Below are 16,637 nucleotides of genomic sequence, written 5' to 3'. Positions count from 1 at the left end.
AAACAGTTGATTTGGGACGTCCTGTAAATCTGATTCCCCTCGCATACAGACTTCTTTGTCATTCTAACAGTGACGGCCTGGATTTATACGTATATTTTTTGTGTTCTTGGATAATCACTTGTCGCAGAAGATTACACCAAGAAGCCCGATCTTTGACGGAACACGTAATGTATCCTTTTTTTCTTCTCGCTCTCTAATGCAATGGTGACAATCTCCTTGGATGAAATCGAATCCACCTCTTCCGTCAAACATGGAAGCATGATTCGCCGAGGATGTAACAACAAAGTATTCCATATCTCAGACGCATTCGTCGCCAAAAAAAAGTGTCCAAAGGAGTAGGCGTTCGCTTCGATAGACGAAGCACGTAGACGGGGGCTGGGATCGTATTCTCATGAGCTGTTGCGTAGTCATAATAGGTATTGTTGAAGTCGGCTACGAAGTAAGAGTGCTTTCCGGGGTAGATATTCACAGCGAGGAAGCGGACTGGGTTAGATGGATGGTGTTTGTGGAGATGGTCTTGGATTGTGGAGACGAATGGAGATAGAGATTCTAGATAGTCTGCGGGGTGGAGGATGGAGTTTGGAGTGTCGCCGAGGATTCGGATTGCAGTTGACTCGGGAAGCCTTGATAGACAATCGTTGGGAAGGTCTGAGATGTGGCTGATAATGCGCTCGCGAGTTTGTTGCATTGATTCTTCCGTGGGGAGTGATGGTGCGTCGTAGAAGGGACGGACTCTGCGAATGAGATTTAAATAGAATCAATGCTATATAAATAATGAGGGAATTGGGGATGAAGTCGCGACAGGGATTGTAGTAACGAGTGATCAATAAGCCAGGTGGACGGTCCTATCAACCGATCAATATGCCCCATGGGGTTGAATTGGGAGTAGGGACCGGCCAGGTTCACGGAAGCTGTATCCGCCCGAGTCACATGAGTCAGTCATCCAAGGTTGCGTTTTTTCTGTTGTTTACGGGGCAAACATAAGCAGTATTAGGTTTGGGTCTACGTGTAGATAAGAGTAAGGTGACATAATCTCAAACACGGGTATATTTGTTCTGAGCAAGTATGTGATCAAGCGGTATGTGGACAACCTTCGGTCTAAGACACGGACAGGTAGATGGTGGTCAAAAGGAATCAGATAACAGAGAAGAAAACCGGGCACGCTCATCAGGTATCTCCAGGGAATAAGACCATTGAAATGAGAAAAAAAAAGAAAGAAAAGAAAAGCAAAGGGTATGCAAGGGCTTTGTACACCTGTTCGTGTAGATATGCGCTTAGACTCCCAACTCCAACTCCAACTCCAACTCCAGTACTATGCATGATGTTGTCTTCCCCCTCCGTCCATATGATTAGTTCAGTTAGATGTAATGTAAAAGGTAATTCGTTCAAGGCATGTGACCACCGGTGGCTTTAAATTCGAACATCATCTGGCTATCCAACAGGATGAACGACTCGTATCGTAGCCCTCGCTCGCGCTGGTAGATCTCCGACCAGACGGGCACGGTGCTGTTCCAGACGCTGGCGTACCCGTCGAAGAGGCTACGCCAGTAGCAGGCCTCGGCGGCCTTGGTTAAGTATCGATCGCGGAAGGTGCGCACGCTGTTGGCGGCGATGCGCTCGGCGCGGCTGGAGTCGTTCAGCAAGGGGCTCATCTTGTCGGACAAGTCACTAAAGTCGCGCTCCACTTCGACGTAGTTCTGGTTGGGGCCGTCGGGAACGAGCAGGTAGTGGTGGTGCTGGATGTATTGCAGTTTGTGGGCCACGATAACCGAGTTGCAGGCTTGGCGATATTTGAGAGAGCCGGAATACGAGCGACCTTGATAAGGATACGGTCAGTAACTTTTTTTTTCCGATTTCGCTCAAGCTGGACGGAAAAGGGGAAGAGTTGAACGTACCCTCCACATGCGCTATGAACATATATTGGCAATGATCTTCCATGCGCAGGATGTTGGTGCGGTCATCCCAATCCACCTGCTTGACGTCGCCCCACGGCTTATCCCGCGCCGCCTCCATCAGGGCGCGACGCAACTTGGGGGCAAAACTGGGTTTCCCACGCCACACTAGCTGGCGCTTCTTTTCGGGCCACGACAGGTCGGCTCGTTTAACGCGCTCCACAACCTGGTCAAACGGCCCGATGGAGTTCTGGATATTCTCCCACGCCCAGTAGCCAAAGTCAGGCATTAGCCAGACAGCCTCCTCGAAGGCGGACCGCGCCAGCACCCAAACCGGGTTCTCAGAGTCGGTGACGTCGTCGACCTTGTCCTCGACAGAGAAAACAAACTCGATGTCCGGGCGCGTGGCACGATCGGCGTCGGCGACCAGCGCGCGATGGATGGAACTCAAGACGGCGAGGATTTTGCGCCGATGATCCTCCGCTTTGGCACGCGCGGCCACCACATGTAATTCGCCGCGGTGGATGAAGGCCCGTGCCATGCCCCATTCCAGTCGAATCATGTCCAACTCCTCGGTCGACAGCGCGCCGTGCGATCGCCAGTACCTCACGGCGCGGGCGGTGTCCTCGAACAGACCGGGGAATGCGGCCTGGCATTGGTTGCGATCCAAGGCTTCGTTGTTACCATCGCGAGCGACTTGAAATTCCCAGAGGGACGACGGAGGTTGGGGTAGTGCCGTGGGCTGCGAGCAGGAGAGACAGCTGGAGCATTGAAAGGTGGTGGAGGTCTGGCATGCGCAGTGGCCGGCGGGGATGAGTTGAGTCAAGAGGGGGTGGATGTAGTCGCGATCGGAATTGACGCCATACCAGATGGCAGCGATGCAAAACGTGCTGAGAATACCGATGACGTAGAAGAGGTACAGAAAGTAACCTTGTCGTAGGCGCCAACGAGAGCAGCTGGGGAGCGCCATGAAGCAGAAAGGAAGGCCGAGGGCACGTCAATCCGGGAGGGGGATTGATTGCATCGTAGGATGGAGAGGAAAAAGGAGGGGAAAGAAGGGAAGAGGAAAAAAGAAAAGGAAAGGAGGGGAGAGAGAGAGAGAGAGAGAGAGAGATACAAAAGAGGGGATGGTAGCTAAGAGCTATCGCAGACCAGGCCGTAAATCAAGCGAGAGGGCAAACGGTCAGGGGTGTCTGGCCTGGGGCTGCGAATGACGCGGCGATCAGTTGCGACTTGCGTAGTCCCTTAAAGGAGGTTGAAACGTCTTCAAGCTTTGGTGGACCGTCTTGCTGCAAACCCAAATTAAGTGTTTTCGCGGCGCAATTTCCCGCCTTTCACTTCATTTCATTCTATTTTCTAGTTTTCCCTTTTGTCTGTCCTGGGGTTCCCCGTCAACAAACGGAGTAGTTTCTCCATCTCCATCCTCTTTGGCCCTCTTGAGGCTCAGCCACTCCCAGACGGGTTTGCAGTCCCACCTTCAAAGGGTCCAATTTGAACTGCCAGGTTTTTCCCGATGATCTGAATAACGCGTTGCCCGGTCTGATCGCGGTCGATCCTGCCTGATGGGGAGGAGACGATCCTTGCCAGTATATTCACTTTCATCTTCCTCTTCATCATCATCAGTTCCATGTGCCCTCATCCCCAAACATTCCTGGAATCAAGCGTTGGCAGGCGAAATAGACGCCACGCTAACCGGGCCAGGTACCCGAATCCTGAAACCAGGGTCCCCCGGTCGGAAACTGAATCCTTCCGCCTAATCTGACTGTTGTCACCATCAGATCAAGGCACCGTTCGGATCATTCTCATGAACTCTTCAATTCTCTGATTTGTGACAAACTGACAATATCCCTAGCGAAGTGTCCTGTACACCGTAGTCTTCCCCCTCCAGTCCCGCCCCAAGATCATCGACCCTGACGTAAAGATTGGGGGCCAAGCGCCAAGGGTTTTCACCCGCCCCACCTGCCAAGAGTTGGTCCTTTTATTTTAAGAATGATTTGCAGCCGCGTTCTCAGGGTCCACGCAATTGATTTGTCTCCCCGTCAAGGATTCAGATCTTTTGCCTCTTGGAGAGATCTCGCTAAACTTTCGGCGGTTGGCTTCTTGGCGGGACGGGCTGGATTTGGCTTGATGTCGGTTATTTCTGCCTGTTAAAATATGGTTAATCATGGTACTAGGCAGCAGTCAAAAAGGAAGACAAAGAAAACAAGAAAGAAACAAGCTTTTTTTCGATGCAGCGTTACATTCGTGAGTTGCTCCGATCAAAAGATCAAAGGATCCCAACTTCTCTTGAACTTGTCGGCTGTCCCCCCCTGAATCAGGTCTAGCGCACGGCCCGCGAATGGACGGACTCGATCGAGTGGTTCAGCCATGAGGGAGACAATTCATCAGTTTGCCAGTCAGACAGTTGAAAGAACCCCTTTCCGCACATCCAACGTTAGCAACCTTAGCCTGGACACCTGCACACACAGCCCCCCATCATGTAACCGTGGCGGTTGAATAGGCAAGTCTAGGCTGGAGACAGTAACACTCGAGGAGCACCCGAATTGAATTGAATGACAGGTGTCAACTGCCAGGTTTCGCATTTCAGTTTCCACTCTGCTTGATTCTTTCTCGGTATATACTTTGGTCCCGAGATTGCATCTTCCACCCGTTCTGATTATCGGTTCATTTCCAGCCACAGTCCAGTCCTTCATATCTACGCTGAGTTCGTTACTCAAGTCAAGTGGACAACGAAGGAAGGAAACCCGACCTACAGTACGGAGTAGTAGACAACACGATGAAAATAAAAAAAAGGACACTTCCTCTCCTAAAAGGAGACAGGCCGAGGAAAGAATCAAGAGCTGTCATAACAAAATATCCGCAGTCAACTGTGGCGCCAATAACCACCTGCCAGCTTACGAGGCCTGATTACCTCCCTGGTATCCAGCTTCCAATTCCATCTGCATTTCGCACATACTCCTCGGTTGATTACAGTAATTACCCCATAAACTAGTCCACTAGATAATGGATTATGGATTACGGATCCAGAAATGAAAAGAAATTGAGACACGTCGGACATTGGGTGGTCTGTGTTCGGCTACTTCAGTTTTCAATTCAGTGCTAACTTCTGAGGCAAGTAAGTCAGACGAACGACACTGCGTGAACTATTTATACCATTAACTAGTAGTACTACCTACTCCGTAATCCGTAGTCGCTGTGCTGCGCCAGAACTCTATTAGATGGTTGTCTCAGACAGGGTGGGTTGATTAGACACATTCTCATTTCGTTTCCAAATTGGTCAATGGTGAGACAAACACATCGCAGGATCGAATAAAAAGCAAAAACAACCCCTGAACTACTCCGTAGGCAGTTAGAGGTCCTGCACGGTAAGATCAGGTGGAGCGGATTCGAAAGTCTTGCCCTTAGCTTAAAATACTCTATTTTCTGACCCATACTGACTTGCAGTTGCAACCCCTGACTCTACACGTCGAAAGAGACTGCACTGGACAACTGCCATTCTATGCATATGCACATTCCGTTACTCTGTACAAGTGAAAAGAAAAGAAAGGGAAAGAAAGAAGAGAAAAGGAAAAAATGGAGAGAAACAAAACTCAAACAAAAGAAACAGCACACGCAATGCAATACAAAAACGCCGGCCGACCGACATGACATGACTTTGATCATTCCTCATTTTTGGTTCACCAATCATTCACAACCTGTTCACTGACATCCATTCATTTCCTACTGGTATTCCTCACCAATCTCTCATAACCTGACTGCTGTACACTCGCTGATTTTTCGTGGTTCAACTTTACTTACAATAGCCTGTTCTTCGTTTCATAGATTCCTCAAAAGCTCATTCGCTGACATGTTCTCCGAGCACAATACTGAACTGGCCTCCCGCCGAGGCGGAGACCAACCTCTTGCCGGCAATATGTTTACCGTCAAGAAGTGTAGGTAAGATGATTTCATCGGTGGACGATGGTTTGCCAGCCTGGCACTGGGCATTAAAGCCCCAAGAGTAAGCGTTTCCGTCTGCGGAAATCGCAAAAGAGTGATCGGTGCCGGCGGTGGCGTAGACGATGTTTTCCAAGGTGGGGATAGCCTGCGGCTGCACAGAGATGCGAGGTCTATCGCGGGAGTCATAGATGATCTTGTCCTGCGAGAGGACTTCGGGGTCATATCCCAGGGCCTTGTTCTCAATGCGACCCCAGGTGAAGCACTGGCCTGTCTGATCGACAGCGATGCTGTGGTCCTTGCCGCCGTGGATCTGAACGATCTTGGGAGTTTTGTTGAGACTTTTGACGCGGGTAGGATAGGGTATGATGGCGTCATTTTCGCCGGCGTTGGACGCGATGCCGACCTGGCCGAAGTTGTTGGAGCCCCAGCCGTACACGGCGCCGGTTTTGTGGACAGCGAAGGAGTGGTACATACCGGCACCGATATCGACCACGCCGCCAGGCAAGGCGCACTGGTCGGGAATAAGAGGGTGGACGTCACGCGAACGACTGGTTCGGCGGCGTCCGAGCTGGTACTGTTCGTTGCAGCCCCAGCTGTACACAGTGCCGGCTGAAGTCAAGGCCAACATGTGTTGCGCTCCTGCGGCGAGCTTGGTGACGTTCTTCAGTCCCGGGATCAGGAGGGGAGTGAGTTGTTTGAAATTGCTGTGGGGTGCAAACCCGATTTCTCCGTTGATGCCCTGTATTATCAGTCAGTATACCAGGCTCTCAGTTAAGGGGGCAATACGTACTCTAAATGTGCCCCATCCATAGACTAAGCCGTCGGTGGTCAGGGCGTAGGTAGCACTATCGGTCGCAGAAAGCTGCGCAAAGACAGTTCCCTTCGGAAAGAGGGAGGAGTCAACGGGGAGGGGTGTTGCTTCTTTCATGTTCAAGGTGACATCATCATCATCATCATCATCACTTTCGCTTTCTTCGATCTTCGCATCGGTCATGATTTCATCTTTCAAATCCTCCTTGGTATCTCTTCCAAGGGTGGCATCATCGTTCACTCCCCATGTCATAATTTTGTTGTCACAAGTCAAGGCTGCCGAGTGAATACCACCGACTACGAGCTGGACGACACCGACAGTCTCAGCTGCCAGGTTGGCGTTCAAAACGGGACGCGCAAACTCAGACTTGCGCCACAGGTTGCCGAGTCCAAGCTCGCCGTAGCAGTTGGTTCCACAGGCGTAGACATCGAACTTCTTCGAAGGCACGATGTTGAAAATGGTAGAAGACGCTGTACCACCATTAGTCAGACAGCTCAGCTCAGTCAGGTCCACGCCGATGAGATCATTCGGGAACTGACCTTTCTGGCGCTTCGGGCCCCTTGCAGGGGTTTCAGAGGCGGCCGCCGCTGCCGCTGGGGCCTTTCTCTTTCGGCCAATCGCGGCGTTTTTGGTGGTGGGCTTCGGGGCTGGTGGAGGGTTGGGGGCGCTCTTCTTGCGCAGTGAGGCGCGTCTCGCCATGTTGATGCTGGGTGGAGATTGTTGATAGGGAAAAGGTTTATTTTGAAGTGGGTTTGAATTTGGAAAAAAACAGATTTCACAAAGACAAATACTCTTGCTGCTGGGAAAAGCTTTGTGTTTTGATTGTGGGTAGAAGGAGAGAGTAAGAAAGGTGAGAGAAAGTGGGTGATTGTTTTGATTGGGAGGAAGGGCAGTTGTCAAGAAAGAACAAAGAGAACCTTTGGAAGGATCCCACGTCAGAGATCACCTGACAGACAAAGAATCAACAACGAATCTTGCAACATTCGTTTACATGAAAGATATAGGAAACAACGCCCGTATTCATGCTTCTACTTCATTGCTCACTTCACACCTAGGGGTGAATGATGACGGATTCATCCTTAAGACGGGTGATCTACAGTGAATCATAGTTCTTCCAATCTTGTGGAAACGGGTGTTTCCATTGAAACACCAGAGGTTCATTTGACTTTGATCATGAACCATCTAGAAGGTAGGTAGGCCCAGGAGGATTTGGTAGTCCTATTCCAGACAAGGTTATACATCAATGGAAGAATCTCACACGTCAAACAGTGTTGACAATGCCTTCGGACCTGTTTCTAAAGATGCATTGCAATTATTGACCAAGATGACAATAGAGAATTCTCATGTACCTCAATAAGTGCAATGAATAACTAGATTTAGATTTCGGAGAGTCATTCGATATCCAAATGAGTCAGAGGGGAGGTGTAGAGTGATGCGGACTGAATCTTCCGCCATAGTTCTAAAAGTCTTTGAAAGTATTTAGTAGACTGTATACACCAAAGTGCTAACTCCCTTATTTGTCAACTTTTGATCTGTCCAAGGAAGTTGTAACCTCTTTCTGAAAGCTCAACGATGGTCCCCGAAAGATTGCATGATCCCAGCGGCGCCTTGCGCACATGTACTCGCGGTGTTCACCATGCTATTAAAAAGTTCCTGGACCCACAGAAGTTTGATTTGTTGAAACTGACCGCAAAGTGAACATGCCGACTTGCAGACTTCCGCGGCATTTTCATGTCGGGGACGGTTGATTGTCCACTAGTAGGTATCCTGCAGAAATTCTCCTTTGCTTCTTACTTTAGACACACCGCAATATCGACCGAGCTAAAGGAAGACGGAGGATCATACGAAAGCAATGAAGCATCTCCGTATAAGTCTAACGGATATACGGAAAAGACCGGGAAGTACTGGAAAGCAAGGCTATGTGATATCAAGATTTCGGCATTAGTAGAAAGTCGGTTGAAATAAGCATCCCCTACATTTCTCCCTTCGTTGCTTTTTCTGAGTCTGATTCATAATATGGATGTCAGAATTGTTTTGTTTTGCCCGTCACTTTCAATGTGACATTGTAATGTGATATCGACAATGATCGACATGTATCAGTTCCCATCATCGAATGCTTTCCCACAATGTCAGTATAGAGAATCTGCAATTGTACGGAGTCAGACCCGCTAAGCCGGACATTGGCTTTGTCTAGTTTCACAAAATTCTTTCTAGATTTGAAACAAGGCTGCGTAATATAGGAGAGCTGGAATGTTTGTAAGTACGTCAAGCAGATTCGATCGGCGCAAGGGATACCGGCATTCAATTGAGCAGGTAAACAGGAATAGCTTAGTGATCGGCCAAAGACTATTGCCCATTTTCTCTGGTCCATTCTTTTACTTCCTCCACCAGGGAAATTCTATGATAAACCCCCCTCCCCTGGAACCCATCCAGGATCATTTCGAGAAGATTTTGTTATTACGATTTCGCTCATATATCGCCATGCATTCAACCGATGGCACCCAGGTCACGGTCTCGACGGTGCCCGAGCACGCGCGGGGACCGGACTACGAGCTTGGAGCAATTGAAGCGCCGATCGAATATGCCGAGGACTTATCGGACTATCCCGAAGGAGGACGACACGCTTGGTTGGTGGTGTTTGGCGTATGGTGCGCGCTCTTTCCGACCTTTGCGATGATGAACATCACCGGAATTCTGCAAGAATGGCTAGAAGACAACCAGTTGAAGGAACACTCCACGGCCAAAGTATCGTGGATCTTTAGCCTATACAACTGTCTGTTTTGGCTCGGCGGTATCCAAGTGGGTGCGAATGCCAATCCAATCCGTCGGTACAACCCTGTATGCATTCCATCTAATCATCATTGGCAGGACCGTTATTTGACTCCTACGGGCTGAAGTATACCTTTGTTCCGGGATGTGTCGGCATGTGCGCAGCTATAATGGCTTTGAGTGTCTCAGAAGGTACTGGTCTATATGCCCCAACACCCCCCAACACCCCCAGAGCCCCAATGCGCAATATACACAATAGTATACACGATATGCCCAAGATGCGCAATCTATATGACAGACGGAATTTTCCAAACTGCTTCGAATGCACGATATTTGCAAGATATTTCAACCAGTCCTTTGAGTTGCAGGCCTCAGGGCTTTGAGTGTTTCGAAGGCTACTGGTCAACATGCACAGAATACACACTCAACCATGATACAAAATAAGCTAACAACATCAAGAGTATTACCAATTTATACTTGGCTTTAGTATCCTGGGTGGGCTTTCCTCGTCAGCTATCTTGACCCCAAGCCTCGGAACGATCAACCACTGGTATCTCAAGCGCCGAGGATTCGCCACAGGGATAGCAACAACCTCCGGCGGCATTGGAAGCATCCTGTTTTCCGCTTTGATGGGCGAACTGCTCAAGAAGATCGGGTTTCCGTGGACGATACGAGTCCTCGGATTCATTTCCATCCTGTTCTTTGCCATCGGCCTGGTTCTTGTTCGAACCCGACTTCCTCCTAACAAGACTTCCGGTAGCACGATAGATGTGCGATGTCTCCGGGAACCAGTCTTCACGGTAGCCTCTGTTGCGGTCAGCTTCGCGGAGGTGGGTATGATGGTCGTGATCACCTATCTTCCATCCTATGCTTCCTCCCACGGGGTCACCGGTTCCCTGTCGTACAATCTCATGTCCATCTTCAGCGCCACGCTGATCTTCGGCCGAATCATTCCGGGACTGGTAGCCGACCACTGGGGCCGCTACAACGTCATGATCGTCACCGGCAGTGTGTGCATGCTCTTGGTCCTTGCATTGTGGATGAAAGCAGGAGAGGACACCGCCGCGATCGTGACTTTTGCGGCGTTGTTTGGGTTCTGGAGCAGTCCGGCAGTAGGATTGTCGCCGGTGTGTATAGCGCAGATCTCGCGGACCGAGGATTATGGGAAACGGTACGGAACGACGACGGCGATCTTCGGTCTGGCGATCTTGGTGTCCATTCCCGTTGCGGGGGAGATTTTGGGGGCGCAGAACCCTGGGATGTCAGGAGAGGAAACTGATTATTCGGGTCTGGTAATATTCTGTGGAGCTGCGTATGCCACGTCGACTGTGCTTTTGGTCGTGACTAAAATCATCAGCGTGGGTTGGAGCATTACTAGAGTATTCTGAGGGGAGGAGAAGATAGATGATAGATTGAGGGAAAGAAAGAGTGAAATAGAGAAAGAAAGGGAAATGCAGTGTAGTCACCGGAATACCAGTTCCCGAATGGCTAGTGAGCTAAAAGCCCGAAGAACCGATAAGTTAGCGCTCGTGAATCAAACTTACTCATTCATACACTGCCTTCGCAGAATTAGAGAGAGTATGGCAAACGCTTCATTGATAAGCTTATGAAACGTGCGCCGTGTGTTGCTGGGCGAGCTACAACCTGCTGGAAAGCCCATTCTGAAAAAGGATAATTCTGTGTTAGAGGATGAGGGCAATCTCTTGCGCGAAGCGACAGACAAAGGTGTGGTCAATGTGGCAAGGTACTACTATCATGAAACTGTTCATAGCAACACGAAGGTCGACGACATTCGCCACAATGTCCGAGGAGGACTGGATCTATCCCAGGCTACTGCAAAAGCAAGTAGTAGAACGCGAGCTGGCCCCACGAAAAGATCATCCAGCAGCATTGGTGCAGAGGTACCGCCCAGCAAGCGTGCTCGCCTATCCAGATACAACCCTGCAACGCAAAACAGGATTCATCGTCGTCATCATCCGCGATTATGGGACTCCTATCTATAAAGCAAAATCACGCGTTTCTATGCTATCTGCACTAGAATGTTGCTTAGATGGTAAGCCGCTCTTTCTTTTGCTAGGTTTTCTACTAACAGCAGCAGGTTATGAATCATTACGTTCAAAGACTGGACTCTTACAAGGTGATATTTCCGGGAATCTCATCATTAACGAAGATGGGGGCTCTTCATGGCCAGGCTTTTTAGTTGACTTAGACCTTGCTGTCAAAGAAAACAGAGATAGTTCCTCTGGGGCAAAGGCTAAGACAGGAACAAGAGCATTTATGGCCATAGGATTGCTTCGGGGAGAACAACACTCTTCCAGACATGACCTCGAGGCCCTTTTTTGGGTCCTATTCTGGATTTGTATTCACTACAAGGGTCCAAACGAAAGCGCTAGGGTTGTCGAAAGATTCGATATATGGAATTACGCGGACCCCGTGGAGCTCTCTGACCTCAAAACTGGCTTGATTCACATTGAAGGGAATTTCATCAAGCGGACGACGAAGTACTTTACCGAATTCTATCAGCCGCTTGTACCATGGGTCAACAGGTTGCGACGACAGGTTTTTCCTATGGATAAGCCATTGAAGAAGGACGACCCTGAGTTACATTCCAACATGAAGCAAATCCTTCCGGAAGCACAGGAGGCTCCGGAGGTTTTCGATGTCTGATATATTTATGTTTTGTTCTCATTGCCAGTGACCACCCACTTTATCATGTACCTACTATAGCGCACTTTTGCGGCTAGCCGGCAAACTAGTTCTGCGAAATTAGATTAAATTATAGTATGTTAGTATAATGATAGGTACCCTTTACCACTACCGATAAATAACTTCGTTGAGGATAGTATGTATGATCAAACTATGTACGCAATCGGGTTATGGAATTCAGCCAAGGCAGACTTTGGTCCGTCTGTTCGGTGAATGAAGTTGCATGTTTTCTTTTCTTCTGATAATTTAAGAGACTACAGTGAATAAAGAAGTTACGGGTGCGGGTCTACGTACCTGGCCTTTTCTCCCATTTCTCCCCCCGTTTCTCTCCTAATTCTCTCCCAGTCCTACTTTTCTCTTCCCTGACAACTGCCCACCGATAATATCGCTATTACCGAGTTTTCTATCTCTCAGATCTGACCCCATCCATCCATCGTTAATAACTCCCTCATTACTCCATCCAACGAAGGACAAAGAATCCCTACACCCGAGCGCCACCTTAACATCGCGTTCAATTTCCCATTGACAACAAACGAACTGCATAAGACGGTGCTATCAGGAATATATATACCGATGGTGTACAGCATGGGTGAATACGGTATGCCTGTCTATCCTCTATAGCTCATCCCAAACCGCCACTGACGGCGGAAATGACTTGCCCTTCGCCCTCTTCTAACAGCTGACCAGTCGAGGGCAATAAGGAAACAGGTTCCTGGCCTTCTCTCTGTGGAGACGTGACTATCAATCAGTCACTTACTGAAGCTCCGGTGTTTCCAGTGGCTTCGTTCATCAGATGGCTGTTCTCATCAAGTACAACACATACAACACACGACATAACAAAAGTCCATATTCAAGCTGAGCGACTAGGACCTTCTTTGATTAGTTCACATCCGGAGTGACTGACATGGAAAAACGCCATTTGCGTGGTCTGTCCGGGATAGTCGTAACAACAGGATCAGAGCCAATATTGAACAGGATATGTTCATGCAGATACCGGAAGCCCAGGATCTGAGCGTTGGAACTTGTGACACGGACTCATGGGTCCTAAGAGCCCAGAGCCCGATGCGTGGCACTTCTAGACATGCCCAAGCCTGGACGCCAATGGCACGACGTTTCGGTGAGTTGTCCTACAATCGAGGCACATTTCAACGGTCGATGCTGATTTTGAGCTTAGAGAATATACCGATACATAGTATGCCACTGATATCTCCAGCGACGATGCTTTGGTTAAGACCCCGCGCTGTTTACATCCGCTATTTCCTAGTAATACTAGTTTCTGAAAACCGCTTGCGTCTTGGTCCCTCTCAGAATGAGGAACTAATTCCTCAAGCTTGGGTTACCAAGACCTGGGTATCACATAACGGTAGCGCGGGATGCTTTCTTTATCAATCTCATGGCATTCTCTCGGATATCCCAAAACTGATCGACACGGAGATTGCCGTTGCTGAGGATCTCAAAGGCATTCGAGTGTCTGGAAGGAACGAGAACGATATGGAGATGTGGTCAATATCTCACTGCACTAGAAGGGTCAATCCTTCTTAGCGAAGGGCTTGTCGAAGTATATGCAGTGTCATATGCGTGATAATAGGAAGATACTTTGATGAACATCAGCGGAATGGACAAACCTTTGGTACGTTTTCATTCCTGTTTCAATCCTTCTCTCGTCCACTATTGATACCGTAATAGATGTGCACTTGCAATTCCTAGATAGTGAACATGGGAGTCTCGCCAGACGACAAGTATGCTCGCTTCTAGATACAATATTACAGCAATTGAACCTAGCCACCAAACGCCGTATACTTACAGACTAACCAGAGCCCTGCTTCAAGTCCTTTACCAAAGCCCTGTGACGATTTTCTGCTCCGTCTAGCCAAGGATTACATCGGCAGAATGAACGGCTGGACACCGGAATTATAAGGCTCCGCTTCCCTAGGCTCTTTCGAGGATCTTTGAGGATTGAGTGCTTTTTATTGCCAGTCAAGGCAGCTTCGACTTTACCGATTCGATGGGGAAGGTTACTGTTTTCTTTTGGGGATCATGATGGGAAACAGAGGGATGAGGAGTAGGCTGGCTTGAAGGACTGTTTTTGGAGAGAAAGTTTTTCGATAGATAATGAATCAATTAGGCAGACAAGGCTCTGAGAACTAACACAAAAACAGCAAATCCATTACAGTCCAGGTATCCCATATCTCATGTCAATAACAGGTATAATATAACGCAGGTATCACAGATTCCAGCCAAATTCAGTAACAGTATCAGTCTAGCCAACCCTTGGTCTCGGTCCCGTCACGGCGAAGAATTCCTGCGGCCGCACGCTGAACGCCCCGTTATAGTTGACGCCGCCGTTGGCCATGGTATACTTAGTGTCAGCGAACTCGAATTCCACGTCCTTCAGGATTGTGACGAGAGCCATGAATGACCATTCCCAGGCGTATTGCGTGCCGAAGCACTGGCGCTTGCCGTTGCCGAAGCCCTTCTTCACACCTGCTGGAAGCTGCTCGTATTTCTCGCCGAACATGCGCTCGGGCTTGAAGGCCTCGGGGTTCTCGAAGACGGCGGGGTCACGGTTCACGGCGGACAAGATGGCGATGAGGGGTTGCGTGCGGGGAACTTCGTATTCGCCGCCGGCGAGCAATACGGGGCCTTCGCCGGTGGGAAGGGGCTCGATGTTGAAGCCTGGAGCGACGCCGGAGAGACGGAAAGTCTCGCGCAGAATGGCTTCGCAATAGGGCAGGCGGGCGAGATGGTCGTGTTGGAGCTCGCCCGAGGGCCCGCCGACGACGTTGTCGATTTCCTCGCGCGCCTTGGTGATCTCGTCCGGGTTCTTCATCAGGTAGTACATGGCGAAGGCGATGAGGTTGGGAGCGGTGGCACTGCCGACGAAGATGTTGATGATTTCGTCTAGGACCTGGCTCTCCGTCAGGGATTTGCCGGTCTGGGGATCCTTGCCGTGCAGAAGGGCGTAGAGCATGTCCTTCTTATCGGTAGGGTTCTCTTGCCGGGTCGCGACGATACTGGCGCAGTAATCGCGCATGGTCTTAATGTCTTTGTCCCACTTGCTCTGGTGGAAAAGCCAGGTGAGGAACCTAGGACGAGCGGCACGCTTCATCGATTCTCTTGTGCAGCTATCCATGGCCTTGATGAGAGACGGTTCGGTGCCCTCCATGCAGTGAACTCGTTGGTCGAAGAAACACAGCATATTGGCAGCATGGTTCACTCGGTCCAAATCATTTGTCACGTTGACGCGCTGTCGAGGGTTGGCAGCCCACTTCCTGACTAGATCCTTGGACGTCTCCTGCATGCCCGAGAAGACATTTGCGACAGCCTCCGGCGAGACGAGCGGGGCCATGATTCGGTGTGCAATCCCCCAACTATCTTCATCATGGAATGCGGTGAAAAGACTGTCATGAACAAGATCGCGAATCTCGACAATCGGGCCGGTCACGCATTTTCGGAAGCGCTTCTCGTCACAGATCTCCTCCAGAAGGGCAGCGCCCGTCACGAACACAATATCTTTACCAAGGATGGTGATTTTGAAAATGGGACCTAACCAGAGACGAAGGACTTAGCCATCCGAAGGGAAGGGGATTAATCACCGAATGACTTACGATAATTGGTCGATAGTTTATTGAACGAGCCCCAGGGGTTGTTGCCATCGAGGTCAAAAAGGTTGCCGAGGATAGGCAGACCTTTGGGTTTGGGAATCGGGGTCGGCATAATGCTCCGGACAGGATAATAAGACAAATCAGAGCAAAGTTAAATCGAAGCCGAAAGCAACCAAGAGAGAAGGGAAGGGAAAGAGGGATCAAGGGGAGAAGACGGAGAGCGCAAACAGCGAGACCAGACAAATTTAAATTCCCACACCAGCAACATGCTGCTGCTGCTGCTATTGCTAGTTGTCTTTCATCATGCATGATTCCCCATTTCTCTTGCCCGTGCAACCACCCATCAGCTCCGCAACAATTGTGATTTGTGCTAAGGGCGCTCCCTTTGTGGCTGCAGATCTCGGCTCAGCTGAATCGCGCCGATTCAAGCGATGATCATTTCGATAGTCGGGCCATCTGGCTCCCTTGGGAGATCCACTTGGCGACTCTCAGTGGTCCCAAAGGAGGATCGATCATCGCACAGATCATGGTTCGTCTGGAGAGTGGGAGCTTCCTTGCTTGCGGTGGGCCCGACCAATGCCATTCAGAGTGGATCGATTGTCAGCATCGCGAGTCGCGATTTGAGTGCGAAAGGGAAATGAAGGGGGCTGGCGGTGAAAGGTTTTGATTTTGTCTGATCCGGGCTAGTCGGTGAAATTTAATTCGAGGATGAGAATCAATCCCCCACCGATGGCTGAGGATGGCGTCCCCAGCAAGTGGAGTTGTCAAGGTGGGTTTGCCGTAATCTTCAGGGAAGGAAGAATAGCCGATTGAGATGGGACTGGATGTTTTGTTCGATGATGGAACACGAAGCATCGCTACACTGGATGGGATCAAACAAAACCCATCAACTCTGGAGTCGACCTGAAGTCGATA

General features: G+C 49.7%; 5 protein-coding genes across 5 annotated transcripts; 2 read left to right on the top strand and 3 right to left on the bottom strand.

Annotated features, from left to right (window-relative positions):
* Positions 1 to 1,027: 1,027 nt before the first annotated feature.
* On the bottom strand, positions 1,028 to 2,986 carry LDX57_003017 (uncharacterized protein). Its single transcript, XM_046084656.1, has 2 exons — positions 1,896 to 2,986; positions 1,028 to 1,816 (listed from the first exon to the last, which is right to left on the bottom strand). The coding sequence occupies exons 1-2, from the start codon at positions 2,860 to 2,862 to the stop codon at positions 1,386 to 1,388; spliced, it is 1,398 nt and encodes a 465-aa protein (XP_045940619.1). The 5' UTR covers positions 2,863 to 2,986; the 3' UTR covers positions 1,028 to 1,385.
* Positions 2,987 to 5,727: 2,741 nt separating this feature from the next.
* Positions 5,728 to 7,341, bottom strand: LDX57_003016 (RCC1 domain-containing protein; the record flags this gene model as incomplete). The annotated part of the gene is made up of 2 exons (XM_046084655.1): positions 5,728 to 6,570; positions 6,622 to 7,341. 2 exons carry the CDS (start codon positions 7,339 to 7,341, stop codon positions 5,728 to 5,730), a joined length of 1,563 nt encoding a protein of 520 aa, XP_045940618.1.
* A 1,782-nt stretch (positions 7,342 to 9,123) lies between these two features.
* Positions 9,124 to 10,799, top strand: LDX57_003015 (uncharacterized protein; the record flags this gene model as incomplete). The annotated part of the gene is made up of 2 exons (XM_046084654.1): positions 9,124 to 9,466; positions 9,871 to 10,799. The coding sequence occupies 2 exons, from the start codon at positions 9,124 to 9,126 to the stop codon at positions 10,797 to 10,799; spliced, it is 1,272 nt and encodes a 423-aa protein (XP_045940617.1).
* An 889-nt stretch (positions 10,800 to 11,688) lies between these two features.
* Positions 11,689 to 12,078, top strand: LDX57_003014 (uncharacterized protein; the record flags this gene model as incomplete). The annotated part of the gene is made up of 1 exon (XM_046084653.1): positions 11,689 to 12,078. The coding sequence occupies one exon, from the start codon at positions 11,689 to 11,691 to the stop codon at positions 12,076 to 12,078; it is 390 nt and encodes a 129-aa protein (XP_045940616.1).
* A 1,945-nt stretch (positions 12,079 to 14,023) lies between these two features.
* LDX57_003013 (putative cytochrome P450) lies at positions 14,024 to 16,626 on the bottom strand. Its single transcript, XM_046084652.1, has 2 exons — positions 15,726 to 16,626; positions 14,024 to 15,663 (listed from the first exon to the last, which is right to left on the bottom strand). The coding sequence occupies exons 1-2, from the start codon at positions 15,832 to 15,834 to the stop codon at positions 14,378 to 14,380; spliced, it is 1,395 nt and encodes a 464-aa protein (XP_045940615.1). The 5' UTR covers positions 15,835 to 16,626; the 3' UTR covers positions 14,024 to 14,377.
* Positions 16,627 to 16,637: the final 11 nt, after the last annotated feature.

This window comes from Aspergillus melleus, assembly GCF_016097325.1.
Source record: "Aspergillus melleus strain CBS 546.65 chromosome Unknown contig2, whole genome shotgun sequence".
Classification (NCBI taxonomy): Eukaryota; Fungi; Ascomycota; class Eurotiomycetes; order Eurotiales; family Aspergillaceae; genus Aspergillus; species Aspergillus melleus.
This window is presented reverse-complemented; position numbering and strand designations above follow the sequence as displayed.

Bases quoted from the DNA above. Each gene is read 5' to 3' on its own strand.
- LDX57_003013 (XM_046084652.1), bottom strand. From the start codon at position 15,834: ATGCCGACCCCGATTCCCAAACCCAAAGGTCTGCCTATCCTCGGCAAC. The intron at 15,664-15,725 runs GTAAGTCATTCG...GTCTCTGGTTAG, and splicing joins TAAACTATCGACCAATTATC to GTCCCATTTTCAAAATCACC.
- LDX57_003017 (XM_046084656.1), bottom strand. From the start codon at position 2,862: ATGGCGCTCCCCAGCTGCTCTCGTTGGCGCCTACGACAAGGTTACTTT. The intron at 1,817-1,895 runs GTACGTTCAACT...ATCCTTATCAAG, and splicing joins GTTCATAGCGCATGTGGAGG to GTCGCTCGTATTCCGGCTCT.